The following is a 17,526-nucleotide window of genomic DNA, read 5'->3' as shown; positions in this document are numbered from 1 at the left end:
ATGCAGCATTAGCTGACATCTTGTTTCCTGTTCCTTTGGATGAATATTTTCATACTGAAAAGCTGTGCCAGTCTCACAACTTATTCCACAAGGATACAATAGCCATAGTTGCATTGACAAATATGGTGATAGCACAGATGAAAGTTCTAAATTAGGAATGTGTTGAGATTTGCACATAAAGGCATAGCTAAAATCCTTCTGTTTCACACTTTGATGATTATGCTTACATTTATTATCCAAATTTGATATAGTGATTCTTCAAAAGCCATGACAGTTTTGGATACTTCTGCAACTCTACAAAGATCATATTTAAAATAGTTTTTTATTTTCCCCCATACGTCTTTATATTCACAATGAAAACTAGGTAACTACATGAGAATTGAAACATTTGTAGAAACATTGAGGACATGTTAGGTACACATCCTAAGTATACCTACTTCACCCTCTGGCTTAGGAATACCTGGACTGAATTAATTTCAATTTAAGAATTCAAACAAAAAAAGAGCAAAAAACTTGTACAAACTGAAGAGCATGCAAGGAATCAATGTTTCAATGCACGGTTTAAGATTATACTTGTGTAATCATTAGATAATTAGATGTCCCATTTATTTTATTGCCAAGAGCAATTTCTGCTTTCCATTAGCTATTTATGCCATTTTCCCACAGAACAGCAGATCAATTACCATCAGCACCGTGCGTGACAACCTGAGAAGAGAAAGCACCATCCTGTTTTAATCTGCCCGGGGAGGTAACAGTTACTACCTTTGCAACAGCTGCAAAGGCTAAGTCCAAAAAAAAAAAAAAATCATCACAATATAAAAGCTTTCCTATGTCAACAGTAGGTAGCACTTAAGAGCATTACTTGCTTTTATGGCCTCTCTTGATGTATTACGCCTCCATTGCTACATTTCACATTTATACCTGCACCTAAAGCTTTTACACCAAGAATGAAATAGAAAACTAAGTATCTCTCTATGAAAACTGTATGCTGCAAACAGCTTCAGAAAGCTTTAAAGGTTATGCATCAGTCCTGCAAGGCACTGCAAGCTGTAAATGCCTCCTCAACTTAGTGACAGCATATGCCACTCAACAGCTGTCAGAATTAAGCAATAAATCTTAGTTACAGCTGGTAAACATGTATTCCATGAAATGAGTACTCCCCAGGCTTCATACACACTGTTCCCATGGAGGTTAGTGGGGCACCACACAGAGCTCAATGGGATGATCTCATTTGTAACAGGGACTTACAGCCAATTCTGTCCAGCCCCAAAACAACACTGGTTTGGTGACTGTTTCCAACCATTTAAAATCAAGCACACTAGGAATTTTATCCTGGCATGCTAATAAGATCACATGCTTATTGCACAGCTGAATTTCTAAGTTTAAGACCTTGGCGGGGGGTGGGGGGTGGGGAGTATAAGGAGCAAGAAAATAATATTTAGGAAAATGGTCTGAAATTAGGAAAAAGGACCAGAAATATAAGTAGTGTCAAACTAATGCAAAATAAAGACCAGTTCTGTTATATCTGCATGGTCTTGGGTTTAGATTAATGACTTAAAAGTTAGAAGTGTATTTACTATACAATGCCTTACAAAAATTTATTTTTATATTATTGAGCAAGAAGTCTACAAATAGTCAATTACATATTTCTGAATGTTTCTTCTGGCAAATAGTTTTTGTTTCTGCAGCAACATGTTTTGGAATTCATGCTGGTCTTTCAGTCCAAGATCAAGCTTTTAAAATGTGTGTCTTCTTCCTTTTTTTATTGGTAGGCGTAACGTCACTTACCTACTTCAAAGTGCTCGCATAAAATCCCCAGGTGATTGCAAAAAAAAATGCTGTAAGAATCATTAATCAATAGCAGAAGCTTACACGGATCCTTGCCATATTCCAGTTCAGACAAGTGCTCGATTGTCTGTGTGTGTGGTATTTCCCATAGTTGCAATAATTTCTCTCTAACTTCATAATTAAGTTAAGTCATATCAGGTTATCCTACTGTGGTCTTTGCAGAACTGCAGAAGTATACAATTGCTAATATTGTAGTAGATAGTAAGTAGTAGATAGTAACATAAGAATAAAACAGAGTGATATGCTGTGTAGTTGAGTGGAGGGGACAGATGAGTTTCTTACTTATTTCACTCTACTCTAGACTCAAGAAATCTTTTGTCTTGTATCACACAAAATGGCTTAACATTTGGTTTCCAGAGAAACTCGTTGCTTATGGAAGCTGACTGACAACCGCTTATACATAAATTTCTTTCCAGAGGACTCAGCCAGCTGCTTGTTTGGGTTGGGAACACGTGATACTTATTACTTCCTATTTTTCATCCAAATCCAGCAGCTGCTACCTCATGACTCACAAGCATGCCAATTCATTCTTGCAGTTCCTCAAAGCCTTTTCCCATTAAGACAGTTACACAAAAATTGTAGATCAGTTTGTATTTTCTACTACTTACAGTCAGTTAAGTCTATACCATGGACTCTGAGGGGTTTTTTCCCTATCTTCAAGCAGTTCACTCTGGACTGTTATGAAACACACTGTCTGATCAAAATCTGTTAGTGTTCACCAACAATGATGTTCAGGAACAGCTGAACAAACTTCTACCATGTTATAGCCTTGAGCAAACACTCTAGAGTATGTGGATTCGTATTAGCAAAAAAGCCAAAAATTGAGTATGTCATTCAGGAGGGACCACACTCCTGTGCAACTGAGAGAGGACTGAATATCATTTATAGATGAAGTTATGTGTTGACTTACATAAAGGGAATTTAAGAAGTTAAGCTGAACTACAGATGTCTGCACTTCACCCATTAGGTCCCAAAGATGACAGGAGCAGTTGCTCTAATTGATAGAGCAGGAACAGCTTTCACATGTGAATGATGTTTAACTGAACTGGAAACACAAAGGATTTTTCAAATGTAGCCTACTGTCCACAACAGGAAAGTCACTCAGTATTTCCAGTGAATTAGAAACTTCCCCCCCCAAACAACAGATTTTCCAAACGCATGCCTTCTGCTGACATACGATTCAAAAAAGTCATGACATCAATATTAAACCCGTAAGATTATCACTGTTATTTCTGCTTTGCAATCCCCCCCCAGTTTTGGAACAATGGCATTAATTTTCCTCGGGGTTCTGTTCACAGTTATAACAGCTATCCAAAAATACATGGCATTCAATTATTATAACCATCGTAGCTATCAATGCTGAAAGCTAAAGCTTAAAAAAATATCAAGTACTAAAAACTTGTGATAAAACATCAATTGACAACACTGATGTAATTAATTTACTACTGGCAAAAAACCCAGCACCAGCAGAAACCCTCACAAGTGTCAAGAGTCACCTTTGGAAGAATGGGAAACGTCAAACAAAGAAGTCTGCTCTCTGCTTCCACGTGTGTAGTTATTCATGGGGGTATATACCCATAAGAGACACAGCCAGGCCAGAAGAATAGCGGCTTTTAGCTGCTGCCACTGGGAATCAAGGTCCCAGTAGCAAGTCTTCTCCAAGCAGCCATCCTGAGACAACTTTGTGACACTGAAAAATCACTTACAAACCTCACCCTATTGCAGCCTCCTACCCAAACAACACAGACATGAAGTACTAGTGAGAAATGGCTACCGCACAGCGCAGGTGCTCTACAACAGCTGGTGCCCCAAATGCGGGGTACGCACTGGCTGCCACCGAGAGCCTGGAGCTGGAGAGGCTCCCCGTTACAGAGGGGGGCTCCCCCCACCCTCCCCTGCCCCCCAGCCTGGAGCAGCCGGCAGCCCCGCCAGGCACTGTCGTGCAAGGGGCCATATCCACCTCGCCCTGAGCAGGTCTAGCAAAGTGCCACCAGCTGTCCCCAGTAAAGCTCTTCCACGCAGCCAGCCTCACCCTACAGCATTTCACCTCTCTACCAACACGCCAGTTTTTCTCCTGTTTTTTAAGACCGTTAAAGCCATACGACTTAAGGAAACGTCGACACTCTTACTCAGGCTGCAGCCACAGGCCTAGCCACCATCTTGAATGCGGGCACTGAGCCGACATCTTGGGTGAGGCTCTTCCTTTTCCACTCGCACGTAAAGCCCCAGTGGACGGGGGGAGGAGGGGGCTAGCGAGGAAGGTTTATTTATCCGCTTCTCTGCCCTCACCCAAAACGGCCGCTGCCGCATCCGATCCTCCTTGAGGCGGGCGTGGCCCCGGCGCGTCCCAGCGGCCGCTCTGGCCGCGCTCTATGGTTGAGGGCGGCGGGGGTGCCGGAAGCGGAGGCGCCCAGGCGTCCCATTGAAAGCGCCTCCATGCCGCCGTGCTGCTGCGCGCCCCGGGCAGGTATCGCCGGTGGGGGCGGGGGGTGGCTGCCGGGCTGAAGGGGCGCCGGTCCGCCCCGGGGCGGGCTCTGTCAGGGGGAGAGCGTGGCAGGGGGCCCGGGCGCGGCGAGCCGAAGGCCCTGCGGAGGTCCGCGCCGCGCCGCCCCTCAGGGAGCCGCCGGCTGCTCCTGCTGAGCCCCGCCGGCTGCGCTGGGCCGCCCGCGCTCGGAAGCGCGCCTGAGGAGCGGGTCGCGGGCCGCGGCGTCGGGAGGGAGCGATTCCCCCGTCGGCCTGGCAGGGGTGCGGCGGGGGCCGCTACGGGCGAGTCCCAGCTCAAGCTGTGGTGTTACCCACGCCGGGGCGGGGGCGGCGAGGAGAAAAGCCGAGGTCTGTTTTGGCTTTGGCAGCACGCTCCAGATCCTTTCCCTAACTGGGTGCCCAGCGAGGGGGAGACCGGTTAAGTGCATGGGTCTCGCTGGGGGGAGGCAGGTGCGGGATTGGGAGGCAAAGAAAATAAAGCCTGGTGCGCGGTCCTGGCTTGATCGATGTTGGTGGTGAAGCTTTCAAGGTGCTTGCTTAGATAGCTTTTGCTAGCTCACCCTCCATCGAGAGCTTGGAGGAAGTATGTGAATGTTTATTTTGGTGCTGAAGATCAGTGTAATGTCAAACCCAACAAATTAAAGCAAAATTAGCAGCCCCAAAATACCTCTCTCTCTCGGTAATTGTAAAATTGTAATAGAAAAACTATTGTGTTCACTTAAAGGCACATTTATGACTTACGTTATTAAGCGTAACCTTAAGAAGCTGCTTTGGTGCTTTTTGTTCCCTGAGGCACGCACCTGTCTTGCAAGTAGCTGCCTCCGGGAGAGACGATGCTATTGACTTTGAGTGTCCAACATTAAGCCAATACTGGCATTTGCACGATTGGACTTTACTGAATGAACATGGGGGGGGCAGATATCAAAGTTCGCATTAATGGGTTTAACTGGTACACACGTGAGTTGTGTTTTAAGTAGGGTGTGTTTGTGAAATACGGCCAGATTTCTGCAGTGATCTTTATGTAAGTGATAACTTGTTGATATTTTTTAGGTTGCAGGCAGGAGAAGGCTTTGTACATGCAGAAATATTTTCCAATATATTGAGAGCAACTCACAGGAGTCATTTGAAAATTAAAATTTGATGCTTGACATCCGGAGGAGATAGTGTCTTATGCATAAGTGGTTTTGTCTCTTTTGGTTTCAGATTCTCTCAGATGTGTTGCTAAGAGATTAAAATCAAAGTCATGTGTGCTTTTTATTTAACTGAAAAGACGGCTAAATCTGCTTTATTAAATGGAAGAATAAAAAAAAAATCCCCTGGAGCTTTGGATCTAAACTAGCTAGTTGGCACAGAATTGCGGGAGTGTCATGTAGTATCTAAGAACAGCAAGATGACTAAAGGACTAAAAATCACATGCTTTTCTGTAAGAATCTGGGTGTGCTTGGGCCTGCTCTCTACGCGTTTTTCATGGTTATTCAAAACCTGTTGAATGTTGGCATTCTTCTGGAAACCTGTTATCATGGGCAGCTAACAATAGCTTAATGCCAACTTCCTACAAACTGGTTCTGTGGGTGGAAGAGTAGGCTAATGATTAAAGTACCCAGTCAACAGAAGGAGTTGGTGTTCGTTGTCTTCAACAGTAAATGAGCTGTTTAATGCTCCTGCAGTCTCCAGAATGCATCACAGAAATTCAGCTTTATCACACCAATCAGAAAGTAGATACCCTTTTAGAACACCTTTTGAGGAAGCCTGCTTAAAACCCACTACCTTAAGTGGTATGAAGGTTGTAACAAAAAAAACGAGCAAAATAGAAGAAATATGTGATTAAGGCCAATGTATAATCTGCTAACATTATGACATGATGCTTACTTAGCACATGCTTTCATTTCCTATTGACTTTTACTGGATTGTGGTCTTCATAATAATAACAAGCATCTCTACCAATTTGCATAAGAGAAGCAGTAAGCAGCCTGTCCTTTCTCTAGTGACAATCCTGAACAGATCAGATGGGTCCTCATATGCCTCTTGCATCTCACTCGAATCAGTCTTTATGCTTATGCTGATAGTATTAGGGTAAGATTGTTTTTTGTGCTGGAGCTCACAATCATGCCAGAATTAAAACAATTTTATGCTGTAAATAGTGAAAACTTGCTGAAAATGCTGCATGGGATTGCCCAGCTCTTCCTGTTTTTAATTAGTACCTGTGTTTTTAATCTTTACTGTTACTTTCTGTCTAGGCTGAAGGCATGGTCTTGTTGAGGAGAAACAAGCATACTTGTTGGAAACTCCTGGTTTTATTCTTGAGTTGGCTTGAATGATGGGAATGCCATATATGGCACTATGTGGCACTAGCACTGCTAGGCTGAGGCTGTAACCCTTGTTGGTCTGTCATCAGGGATGAGAAACCTGATGTCTCTATTGCAGAAGACTGCATTGTCCTGCTTCAGCTGCCAGGCTAGTCCATCATAGCAGCCTTTGCAGTTAGCAGGTAAAAGGCTGTCAAAGAACTTTCCATTGTTCTTGCTGTTTTATTTGTTTGAAATGCTGCATGAATTAGCAACAACTTTGTTCCAGGTTCTTGCTTTTCACATTTTCTTCTGGAATCTGGTTGTGATAGAAAGGAAGAGACTTACCCCCAAAAAGAGAAGTTTCTCGAAGAGTTCAGATTCCTGTTGTTGTTGTACAGGTCTCCACATGACAGTTTTTCTTTGCAGTTTTTCTAAGTGTGCATATTGCTCTTGTGACAAAAAGACTATGTTCTTATCCTGGACATCTTTTATAGTGTAGATTAAGACTTGGTAAGTCCTGAAAAATGCTAGGAGGGGAGACTGTTGAAGACAACAATGATTTTAAATTCTTACTTATCTGGTTTTTTGTCCAGTGACGTTTCATGAGTCAGACTGGGTTGTTGGGAGTTTCTTCTGAAGATGTACATGTTGGTTGAAAACCGCACAAGTTCCCATCTTCATCTGAAGAGGTCACCTGGCATCCGATCTTGGTCTCTCTTTGTTGGTAAGACCATAATATTCCTTAGTTTATTTCAGAACTTGCTTTAAGGGAAGGGGGTCACAGAATAAATTCCTGAAAGAGCCTCTAATGAGAGATGCCTGTCTTTCAGGCAGTCTTCTTTCAAAAAGAGGAATCCTCATGCTTTGAACTTCTCCTTTACCATAGCCACTAAATGAGTCTGAAGTCTCCTCCTCAGCATGGTAGTTTCACTGTGAGACTGATAATTTTTCAGTCTTTCACCTGCAGAACCTCAAAGGCTCATGGACAGAGAATTTTAAGGGAGTCCTGAAACATCAAGAAAAGAAAGTTTATTATATGCCATATACCAATATAAATGTGAAGGTTCTGAAGGGGATGCATACTTACACTGAAAAACATCAAGGTTTTCAAAAACGGAAAAATCTGCAGTGGAGCAATGCTGGGGATAGATCTTGCGTGTGGTTGACAGTGAACTCTTAACAGCACTGTGTGTATGAAATAGGAAGTCATACAGGATGTTCTGAAAGGCATCTGGTTTTAAATGCTAAATATGCAGGGAAAAAAAAAATGGAGTGGTGCTTCTTAGGACCACATTGAGAGAGCTGGTGGGGAAAATGTGGCATATCCTGCTTTCCAGCTGAGTAGATCCCATTGCAGTAACACTACAAGGTTGTCATTGCTTTCAGTGATGTCATCTTGTCAGACTCTCATTGAGACAAGATCTTTGAAGTTGCAGCAGCACTGTGGGGCATGAGGCACTCTTCCGCTGCTTCCTCCGCAATGGGAGAAAGGGAGCTGGCAGCTTCTGACACAACTTTATCGCAGAAGCTTTCTTCTGGCTCCACAAAGCACTTAGAGGGAAAAATAACCGTTGTAGTGTTTATGGTAGCATGCTCAAAGTTGTACTGCGCTTGAGAGGAAGTATGGTGTAATGGTTAGATTGAGAGTCCCTCTGAAGTTCCGTTCCTGATTCTGTCATGACCTTTTATTTCTGACCTCAGCCCCTGTGCTTTTAGTGTCTTTGCAGAATGGGAGTTTTTTTATACTGAGTTCAGAGAAAAAAAAAAAAACTGAATCTTTCATATAGTGATCAATGTTGCAATCGCACTTGTCCCTTTTTTGAAAAGTGATGAACTTTTGAATATTCATGTTTTTCGTCAGGGGATTTTAGATGGTTTGAGCTGCTTGTTTGTCCTAATTCTCTCCCCTCTCATCCTAGGAATAGCCTCCATAGGTTTGGCTGCTGCTTATTATAGTGCAGGTAATGGCCTATCGTTTGTTTTGAAGAATTGTTTATGTCCTGTCGATCTGTTTTTCATGCTGATGATTCTTCTCTGCAGCTTCTGTCTGGCCTTACAAAGGCAGTATAGGTACCTATTGCACTTTGTGGCGTGAATGTTAAAATCCAATAATAATTGTTTCCTGCGTATGATTTACTGTGCTTTAATGCTCTATTTCTTACTCAGCCTCCCTTTCCATTTGCAAGAGCATTTTTAATAATCATATTTAGTACTCTGTGGCATTTCGTAGTTTCAGTGTGTTTTATAAATGTGATTAGCTGGTCATCACAGCTCTCCTGGGAAGATATGTAATGATTGTTTGCCGCCATAATGAAATGATTACCTTGCCTTTGATGGAAGTGCTCTGTTTCTCTGGAAACTGTTAAATCGTCACTAGCAGAGATTACTCATAAAGACACCTTTAGAGAACAGACAGCTACTGCTGCTTCCTGCCCCCCCATAATAGAGCAGACTGCACCAAATGCCAGGTATCCTTCCACCTATGGAATTTATCCTGCAGGCTGTCCTGTGATTCTCTTGCTGCATCCTGTTAACATCAAATTTTAAAACTTAATAATGTGTAGGAATATGCTATCACTATAATCAATGTATTTTTATTTAAAGAGCAAAGTCCAGTGAAAGCTGCTTGATACACCAGCTGTATCAGCCTTTTTTTCTTAAGACACTGCACGAAAGTTTCTGAAACACTACTGAGCACAGTTCTACTTTGCCTTCAGTAAAAGCCTGAGTAAGCAAATTGCTTAGGCTGCTATATGTAAACATTTCCAGGACATAAAATGCAAATGTTTGTTTGTCGACAGGGCCAACTGCTTCCTTTTATGAAGAAACGTTTGCTTCAGTGAATTTCCATTTTCCCTTGTCCTCTGCAGCACAAATATTTGGTGGTTGACAGCAAGTTGAGAGTTTTGTGGATGCCTTGTAAGATGCCTTTGCTTTTAGAGAAGAGAAAGATCTGTAGTGATGTTAACAACCTTGCCAATAATTCATATGCTTATAATTCTGCATGGTTTGGAGCCCAGTGTAGATGGAATCTTTGAAAAATACGTGAAGAGTTTCTGTATTTTTATCCTGGGAGAGCGCTGTAAAATAGCTTGCATTACAACTAAAGACAAAAATGTTGCATCAGAGAAACCTTTTTCCTTTTGTTGCCTTTAAAGGGAACATGTTGCTTTTAAAACTAACTGTTTGAATACCAGAGAAGGAAAAAAAAAACCACCTGAATTTGTGCATTTTTTGCATTGTTCAGACAGCTTGGCATGGAAGCTCTTCTATATGGCTGGGTGTTTCTTTGTGGCAGCACAGAATCTGGAGCAGTGGGAGGTAAGATGCTGAACTCAGGAAATGAGGTCATGTGAGTTTAGAAACAGTTGGCAGATGCTGATTCCAGCAGCCCCATGAACTTGCTCAGTCCAAACAGACAAGTTATGCTTTTGGTATTGAGGAAACCCTTTGGGGTTGCTGTGCTAAGAGTAGAGTTAGGGCAATAATTCTTTCACTACACAAGCATGAAAACGTGAAGCTAAACCTAGGAGTGCTTTTTAAGGGGAGACTTGCCCCAAAATGTTTTGTGGCCTTTTCTTCCTCTTACATAAGAGGGAGAAAGAATAGCACATACAGCTGCTACAACATGATTTTGTACTTAACTGTTCCAGCTAATGACAGAAGGACCATTAAATGGAGTAGCTCTAACCTTCCAGGCTACTCAGCTGTTTTCCATTGGGAAAACAAATGGTGTTTGTGAAGCTGGTTTATAATCTTGTGGATGTTGATTTGTTGAGAGTTGGACTGAGAGCAATAACCCATTATATAGGCTTGTCACCTTACTGACCTGAGTTGTTATTAGAATAAGCAACCCACACATATGAGACATCCTCTTTTTATTGACTGGCAGGGATATTTTAAATGTAGTGTAAGCCTGGCCCATATAGCAGCACAACACTGGAATTTTGGTGGAGTTAGTGACTGTGTTAGTGAAAAGTGTAACTAGAACTTATTTTCACTGTATACTTATACTGTAGGCCAAATGCATACACCAAAAGTGAAAATTACAGGAGCTCCAAGTTAGTTTTCAAATTTGATTCCAGGCAAAATTTTTATTACATAAGGAATGTGGAAGGAGGGGTAATGAAGCCAGCTTTAACTTCCTTCTAGAAGGAACACAGGAGATATGGTAAAGTCTCTGTTAAAGCCAAGAGCAAGATTATGATTTTCACAGTCTAGTAATAGAGAAATGTCCCTAAAATAGCTACGTATTTTTCTTTGTTAGCAAGATTATTTTCCTATGTAACTATTTTACTTTGAAGCATAGCTACTGATGGTGTTTTTAAGAAAATCTTGGTTTTTATTTTTCAATTTTACAGGAAGCTGTATTTGATAAGAGCAAGGGAACAGTCTGCCTGAAAACATTCAATCTTTACAAAAAAATACTGACCTTCTCAAAAGGAGGCAATGAACAAGGTGAGAAAGCAGTATCTGTGGTAGCAAATGTGGTGAGCAGACAGAAGAAATGCATATATGCCCATTTAATAAACTTGTCTGGAGTTCTGTACTTAAATTACTCACATATGTTTCCAGATCTGTTTTGTTCCCAAGCAGCAGATGTAATAATCTGCCTCTCAGGACCCAAATGTTTTTTCAGGTTAGGGTGCTGAATGCATCTTGTTAGTTATTTTATTCCAAGGTAACTAGGCTTACACAATGCTTTCCATAATGGTTTTAGCCATTCCTTTGGGATGTTAATATGCAGGTTTACATTTCCCTTGGATAGCCTGCTTTGCAGGTAGGACTGGTGGAAAAACTTAAGTTTTGGATCAATGAGTTGAGATTTCTGTAATCTAATCTGGTTTTGGTGGCAGGCAAATCTTCAGATATATGCAAGCAGGCATGTTTTATCCTGCAGATACACAATACGCATTTAAAACAGCATATTCAGTAGGCTTAGCTTAATGCAGTATCTTGTTTCTTTTGAGCTTCCTCTCAGAGTAACAGAAGCTGAAGTATAGTATGTGACTTGGTTGAGTCACTGTGAGACAGGAGCTCCATTGCAGACTAAAGTAGGATCCTTTTCAATGTCAGATTTTTTTATTCTGCTTGCTAGTCTAAATCAAACCAACTGTCAGTATGCTTAGAAAAAATGACAAAATTTGGAATGTCCTTAAGCTGAATTGGTTTTTAGACAGTTCATTTTGGAGATGGAAGCTAAGAGATGTGGAGAGAAGGATGTTTAATATGTCTGAACTTTTCTTTAGGGTATGTTTATATGTTGGGGAGCTGAGCACATCTTGTCCTGAGAGGTTATTTGGTAGTATCTCTTTCAAGTACCGTTAATGTGGGGATGCAGAGATCAGCAGATGTTCTGAACAGTTAAATCTTTCAGTATTTGCTCAATCTCAGTAAACTTAACACCTGTTTACCTACTCTGTACAGAAAAATAGTTAAAACTGTCATTAAAGTAAGTGGGAAACATAAGTAATAAACTAGTGGTCCCCAGTTCCTGGGAGGCAGTGTAGCTTGTTTATTAGGGCCTATACCAGCTGATACGTGCTGTAGTCTCTCCTTGTTTATTTTGCCTGAATAGCTCAGCAATTGTTTGCTATTGCAGGACTGCCCTGGTTGTATGGGTTCAGAGCAATAATACTCAAGAGCACAGAGTCCCAGTCATGCAAGTCACTAGTAGCAGTGCTGAAAGTTTACTGTAATGCTAATAGACTGCTTTGTTTCCACATCTGTTTACAGTAGTGGCTCTATTGAATGAGATCCGAGATGTGAATGTGGAAGAGGAGACTGTGCGATATTTTGGGAAGGGTTACCTGGTTGTGCTACGATTTGTCACTGGATTTTCACACCCACTGACTCAGAGTGCGGTGTTGGGCTGTAGAAGGTGCAGTGTGGACTTTTTTTTTAATTAGAATGTGTAAGGTGGGAAATACCAGTCACATGGGACAGTAATTGCCAACTATTGAGACTCCATCTTAGCTCCATTTTTATACTTGCTGATATGCCCCTGTGTTAATTCAGTTTAACTTTTTAAAATGCTTTCAGTTGTGGGTATTTGGGTAACACCATCTCCCATCAGAAGACTGATCATATTTAGATATCTAAGATCCCTTTTGTGCTGCATGTCTGCTGTGGTTACCTTCACTAGCTCAGCTGTGCAGTGGCACAGAGGATTAAATCTATTTTGCAAACATTTGGTGTATTTATCAGTTAACAGAGGATTTATTTTAAGCATTAATAAGAAGGAATCTTGCAGCAGGGACTGTGGGAATAGGATTGATTTGTTGTGATGTGGAAGTAACAGCTTGGCTTGATACGCCTGCACAAGTGGGATGCTGTCAGTCATACTCTATGCCGTATGTTGACTGGTCCTTCAAGCAGTTATTCTCAAGAATTAGCATGCCTGTTCTTGTCTTGTGGACACCACAGTTCCTCTAACTCTTACATTGCTTCTTCTTTTCCACAGTGATGTGGAGGCAGTTGCCAAACTCATTACTAGTTTTCTGGAACTGGACAGAGTAGAGAGCCAACAAGATCTCTCTCAGAGCAGCGAAACAGAGGCTAGTGATGCGGATGAACCACAGGATAAATATTAATAGTCATCATGAGCTGAAGAAAGCAGAGGCTTTCAAACATCTGGAAAATATACTGATTGTTCTTCAGAAAAAGAAATTCCTCACGATCTTGGCCTGGGCATTTCTCTACATGTGCATTTACAATGGGAGGAATCTGTCTTGGGGCACTTTTTTAGTGCTAAACTGCTTCAAGATCCATGCTTCCAGTATTGCTGTTGTAGAGTCCAAAGCAAATTCTGTTTTATTTGTTCCTTTGCCTCAGTTCATGCATGTGGACACTGCTGGCTTTTGAACTTGTCAGCTCATCAAACTTGTCTAGGAATAGTTATTTATTAATTCATGGGTTTGAAGTCATGTATTGCTTTCCCATTAATGAAGTGGAGATACAGATGTAAACGTGCACTTATTGCAAACATCTGCTGCAGGTACAGTGTATGAAATGTAGAAGAGCTGAATTTGTAACTCATAACACAATGCTTTGAGGTTTTTCTTGAAATGTTATAAATGACTGAATATATTGCTAAATTGGGTTTAAGCAGCTTAATATATGCAATTAGGTGATGCTGAATAGTGGCACTTTTACATTCTCTACTACTGACTTGCTATTAGATACCAGTGGAAATTAAAGTTTGAGTGACTGTCTTGGAATTGGAACCATCAGGTTGATCAGCTTGTTACACTGTCTTACTTCTCTTGGACTTGCCAAGGAGCCATAAATAGTAAACAAAAAAGGATCACGTTGACAATTCAACATCTTTGCGATGTTCTAGCTTAATCCTGTTCTGCTTAACTTCTGGGCATAGACTACCCCAAGATAGAATAACCTTTTTGTAGATGTCAACATTTACTATTTTAACTGTGTATTTAGAAAAGAAGAAAAGCACATGTGTTTCTTTAGGTAGGGAAAAAACTAATGTCAAACAACATGGTAGCCTGGATTTATTTAGTATTTCCTCACTTGAAATGATACCGAAGTGCTAAATAATAATTTTTTTTAAGATAGCTTGGATAGATCCAATGTTTGACTTGTACACGTTTTACTCCAGGTGTGTACTGTCTTTGTTCTGACCAATGGTTTCACAAATAGTTAAAATATGAATTTTCCAAGATATTTTTTGAAGTAAAAGCTACCTCTGTTAGTCAACATGTTCTGTCTAGAACTAAAACTTCATCATGCCTATATCAACATGTCAGTATAAGAAAAAAGTTGTAAAGAGCTGAAAGTTCCTCCAACAAGTTCCTGCTTGTATTAAAGTTCACTAGGTTTAATTTAGGAATTGTATGGTCTTAAGACCTGAATTAGAAAATATTTACACAGTTACTTCTAGGACATCTGAACAGGGTACAAGGTAACTGTGTGGTCTGCTTTCACATTTGGCCAGCAGCAAATGTCTTATGGCAGCGGTTTCTTCAGGACTGAAAAGAACCTGCACTCTTGTTTCAAAGCACTCTACAGAAGAGAAAGCTATGAAAAGATTTTGGCCGAAGCTATGTCCTGTTGTGTGTTCCAGCTATATCTGAAACTAAGCACATGCTTATCTGACCAAAGAACGGGTTGTACCAAGATTTTACTTCCATCTGTTTAGACCTAGTATGTGAGCTGTGAGACAAAGATGCTCTTACTGTCAGTTTGAAAGGGTAATCAAACTGTAACAGGGAGATAGCTGTTGATGCAGCTTGACTGCAGCACAGAAGTGGGTCTGTTTCTATTAAATAAGAAAAGAAACTTGTAATCACATCAGCTATCAAAGCAGACCTCTGCCAATAGACATGCTTGTGAAGTCCTCTGAGTTGGTGGGCTAATTGTGTGGCTTTCAATCTCTCTACCCCACGTCACTGGAATTGGGAGGCTGCTATATACAAATGTGGGAAAATTAGGTTGCAAGCAATTAGCTAAATTTGGCCTTTATTCTGAAGCACAGCTGTAAGCTAAGAATAATCATCAAACCTGTTTAAAAAAAATATTGCAGGGTGTAACACTTTGGAGAGTTCTTCATTTAAATCCACTGTAATATATACCCTAGGTGACACTCATTTTAGAGAGAGGAGAATGAGATTGGGAATTGGGAGAACTCTTTTTTTACCCTACTGTGTAAAATGAGTGTGTCGAGTGTTCTAAGGACTTCCAGTAAGAAATACTGAAAAAAACTAGAGTATTTAATGTTATAAAGTAAGCAGAAGGGCTCAACCTGCAAACAAATGTTGCTTCATAGCAAAGATATTAAGAGGGAGTATGTGGTACGGATGTGCATTGCACTTACAGTCTAAGCCCATGGATTTGACCGTGGATGAAATGGACAAAACTACCTGCATTCCATTTTAGCCATACTGGGTTTCTTTTTGTATTTCCATGAGAGCTAACATTCTGTGGAAGACACAAACCACACTGTGGTTTTCCAGTCAAAAATCAGCTTTAGAAAGGTACGTCTATTGATCTAACCCTACACTGCATCATGTGCCCTGCTTCTGCTGACCTCTTTTGTACGTCTAGCTGGCTGTATGTTCTTGATGTTAGTAATGTGTATGCTTACGGACTATGCAATATCATTATACAAAGACTAAAACAATGTAAGGAAAATTGAGAATCCCTAGAAAGAGGAATGACCTATAGTAAGATATAGCTTGAAATATATTCTGTGGAGTAAGTTGCATTTTGAGTTGATGTCCAATGATCGTAACTTTTAAGATGTTCTGTAGTGTCCCCCCTCACACCTCAGTATCCTACTGATGGTAGACAGGAGAGGATGACTGCTGGCATGCACTGTGTGTCTAGCAGGAGTATTTTGACTCCTCAGTCTTTCACTTGGAACAGCTGATGTAATGCTCTCCTGCGCCATTTCCATTTTGCTTTTGGCAGCTCTGTCGCCATACAAACTAGAACAGTTTCAAATGGGAACCCAAGTTCTGTAGACTGAGCTAATGTGAAGGGGGACCGAATAGATTCTTCAAATGCTGTGGGTTCTGCCTGCGGGCCGTATGTTGGGCACTGCTGACTGATGCATACAACTGGAAGCTTGTGATACTGATCGACAGTGCTGGTAAAGAATGTCTTAACTTGGCAATTGGATGCCATACATGAACGTGTATCACAGGCTGATGTGTATTTCTTTTGATCTAAGTTTTGAGCTTCCTGTCTTCAAAGACTTTGTCTCTTGTACTTGGGAGACAGATCAAGATTTTCATGTTTTGCAGTAACTGTGTGCATGGAAAATTAATTTGCAAATTGCTGTTAACATGGATTTGGTTACAGCGATGTCTGTGGACTCCTCAATGTGATGCAGCTTGAAGAAACTTTTAGAACAGCAGGTGCTAACTCAGGAGAGGTTCTGTTCTTCCCTCTTTCCACTAGTCCTCTCTCTGATCCTCTTTTCCTGCCACTTTTCACCATTTTACTGAAGGCTTTTTCGAATGGTTTTCTTCACTTCTCTTGGGCCTAGCATGTTGAAAGGCCCAGTAAAAGTAGCCTTATGTGTCCCTGATGTAAAGTGGCTTGTACTAAAAGGAATGATGTGAAAGACTAGTTTTGGTTAGGAAATTAGATACTCCTAGAAGAGTACTACAGATGTATTTGTTAAGGTTTTTGCATCTCAGGCTGTCTAGTAACTTGAGGCTAGACAGCTGTAGTTTGACTTACAAGTGATTTGAAAACCTGCATAAAAGACCTTAAGTTAGATCTAACCCCCCTGCTCCATAAAGCCAACACTTTCTATTATGTCCTTTTAATATAACTGTATCATAAGTGCCATTTGGCAGATGCTTCAGCTTAAACTTGAGTAGCACATCTGAAGTTACTTCCGTGTATGTGGCTGGATGGGAACATAGCCTTAGCTGTCATACTGAACAAAAGCAAGGCTGTGTGGTGTACAAAGGGAGAAAATTGCATCATCTAAGCTATAATCTAGTATTCTGTTATTTCACAAAATGAGATACTCCAGTAACTAGAATCAATTGTGCAAGTTGCGAAGAAAATCCAAATATTTATATCATATAGCTGAGACTTGACTCTTGTGCTGTATTTATGAAGTTACACAGATAACAAAAACTACTCTGGCTTACATAGTAAAGAGCGCTAGTTCTGACACTAGTAGATTGCTGAGAGGCAAAAGTACTTCTGGAAAATGTTTAGAAATTGCTTTTCTACTTTTAAATTGCAAGTAGAATTTCAGCAAGGCCTTGTATATTGTCTTTTTTAAAAAGAGGTCCAATTGATAAAATCAATTTTGATAACTTGTTTTGTGTCACTGTAGTCTTTTTCTATTGTTTTTAATTAAAATGTATTAAAATATTGATGGCTGTCTAAATCACTTGGCACAGACCTACTGAAGGAGTTAATG

The 17,526-nt window shown here is 40.8% G+C and overlaps 1 protein-coding gene across 4 annotated transcripts; it reads left to right on the top strand.

The window, feature by feature from the left end:
- The first annotated feature begins 3,949 nt into the window (after positions 1-3,949).
- Positions 3,950-17,477, top strand: LOC128150798 (cytochrome b-245 chaperone 1). Of its 4 annotated transcripts, none has more exons than XM_052807402.1 (8): positions 3,952-4,315; positions 7,047-7,130; positions 7,214-7,344; positions 8,540-8,581; positions 9,868-9,941; positions 10,982-11,078; positions 12,357-12,501; positions 13,084-17,477. In XM_052807402.1, exons 3-8 carry the CDS (start codon positions 7,260-7,262, stop codon positions 13,211-13,213), a joined length of 573 nt encoding a protein of 190 aa, XP_052663362.1. In that variant the 5' UTR covers positions 3,952-4,315; positions 7,047-7,130; positions 7,214-7,259; the 3' UTR covers positions 13,214-17,477. The 4 variants fall into 4 exon arrangements, with proteins under 4 accessions (XP_052663363.1, XP_052663362.1, XP_052663361.1 ...); XM_052807401.1 differs by lacking the exon at positions 7,047-7,130 and adding an exon at positions 6,570-6,820; XM_052807399.1 differs by lacking the exon at positions 7,047-7,130 and having other exon boundaries at positions 3,953-4,315.
- Positions 17,478-17,526: the final 49 nt, after the last annotated feature.

This window comes from Harpia harpyja, chromosome 14 (genome assembly GCF_026419915.1).
Source record: "Harpia harpyja isolate bHarHar1 chromosome 14, bHarHar1 primary haplotype, whole genome shotgun sequence".
Classification (NCBI taxonomy): Eukaryota; Metazoa; Chordata; class Aves; order Accipitriformes; family Accipitridae; genus Harpia; species Harpia harpyja.
The sequence above is the reverse complement of the archived record's forward strand: the minus strand, read 5'-3'. Positions and strand labels throughout refer to the sequence as shown.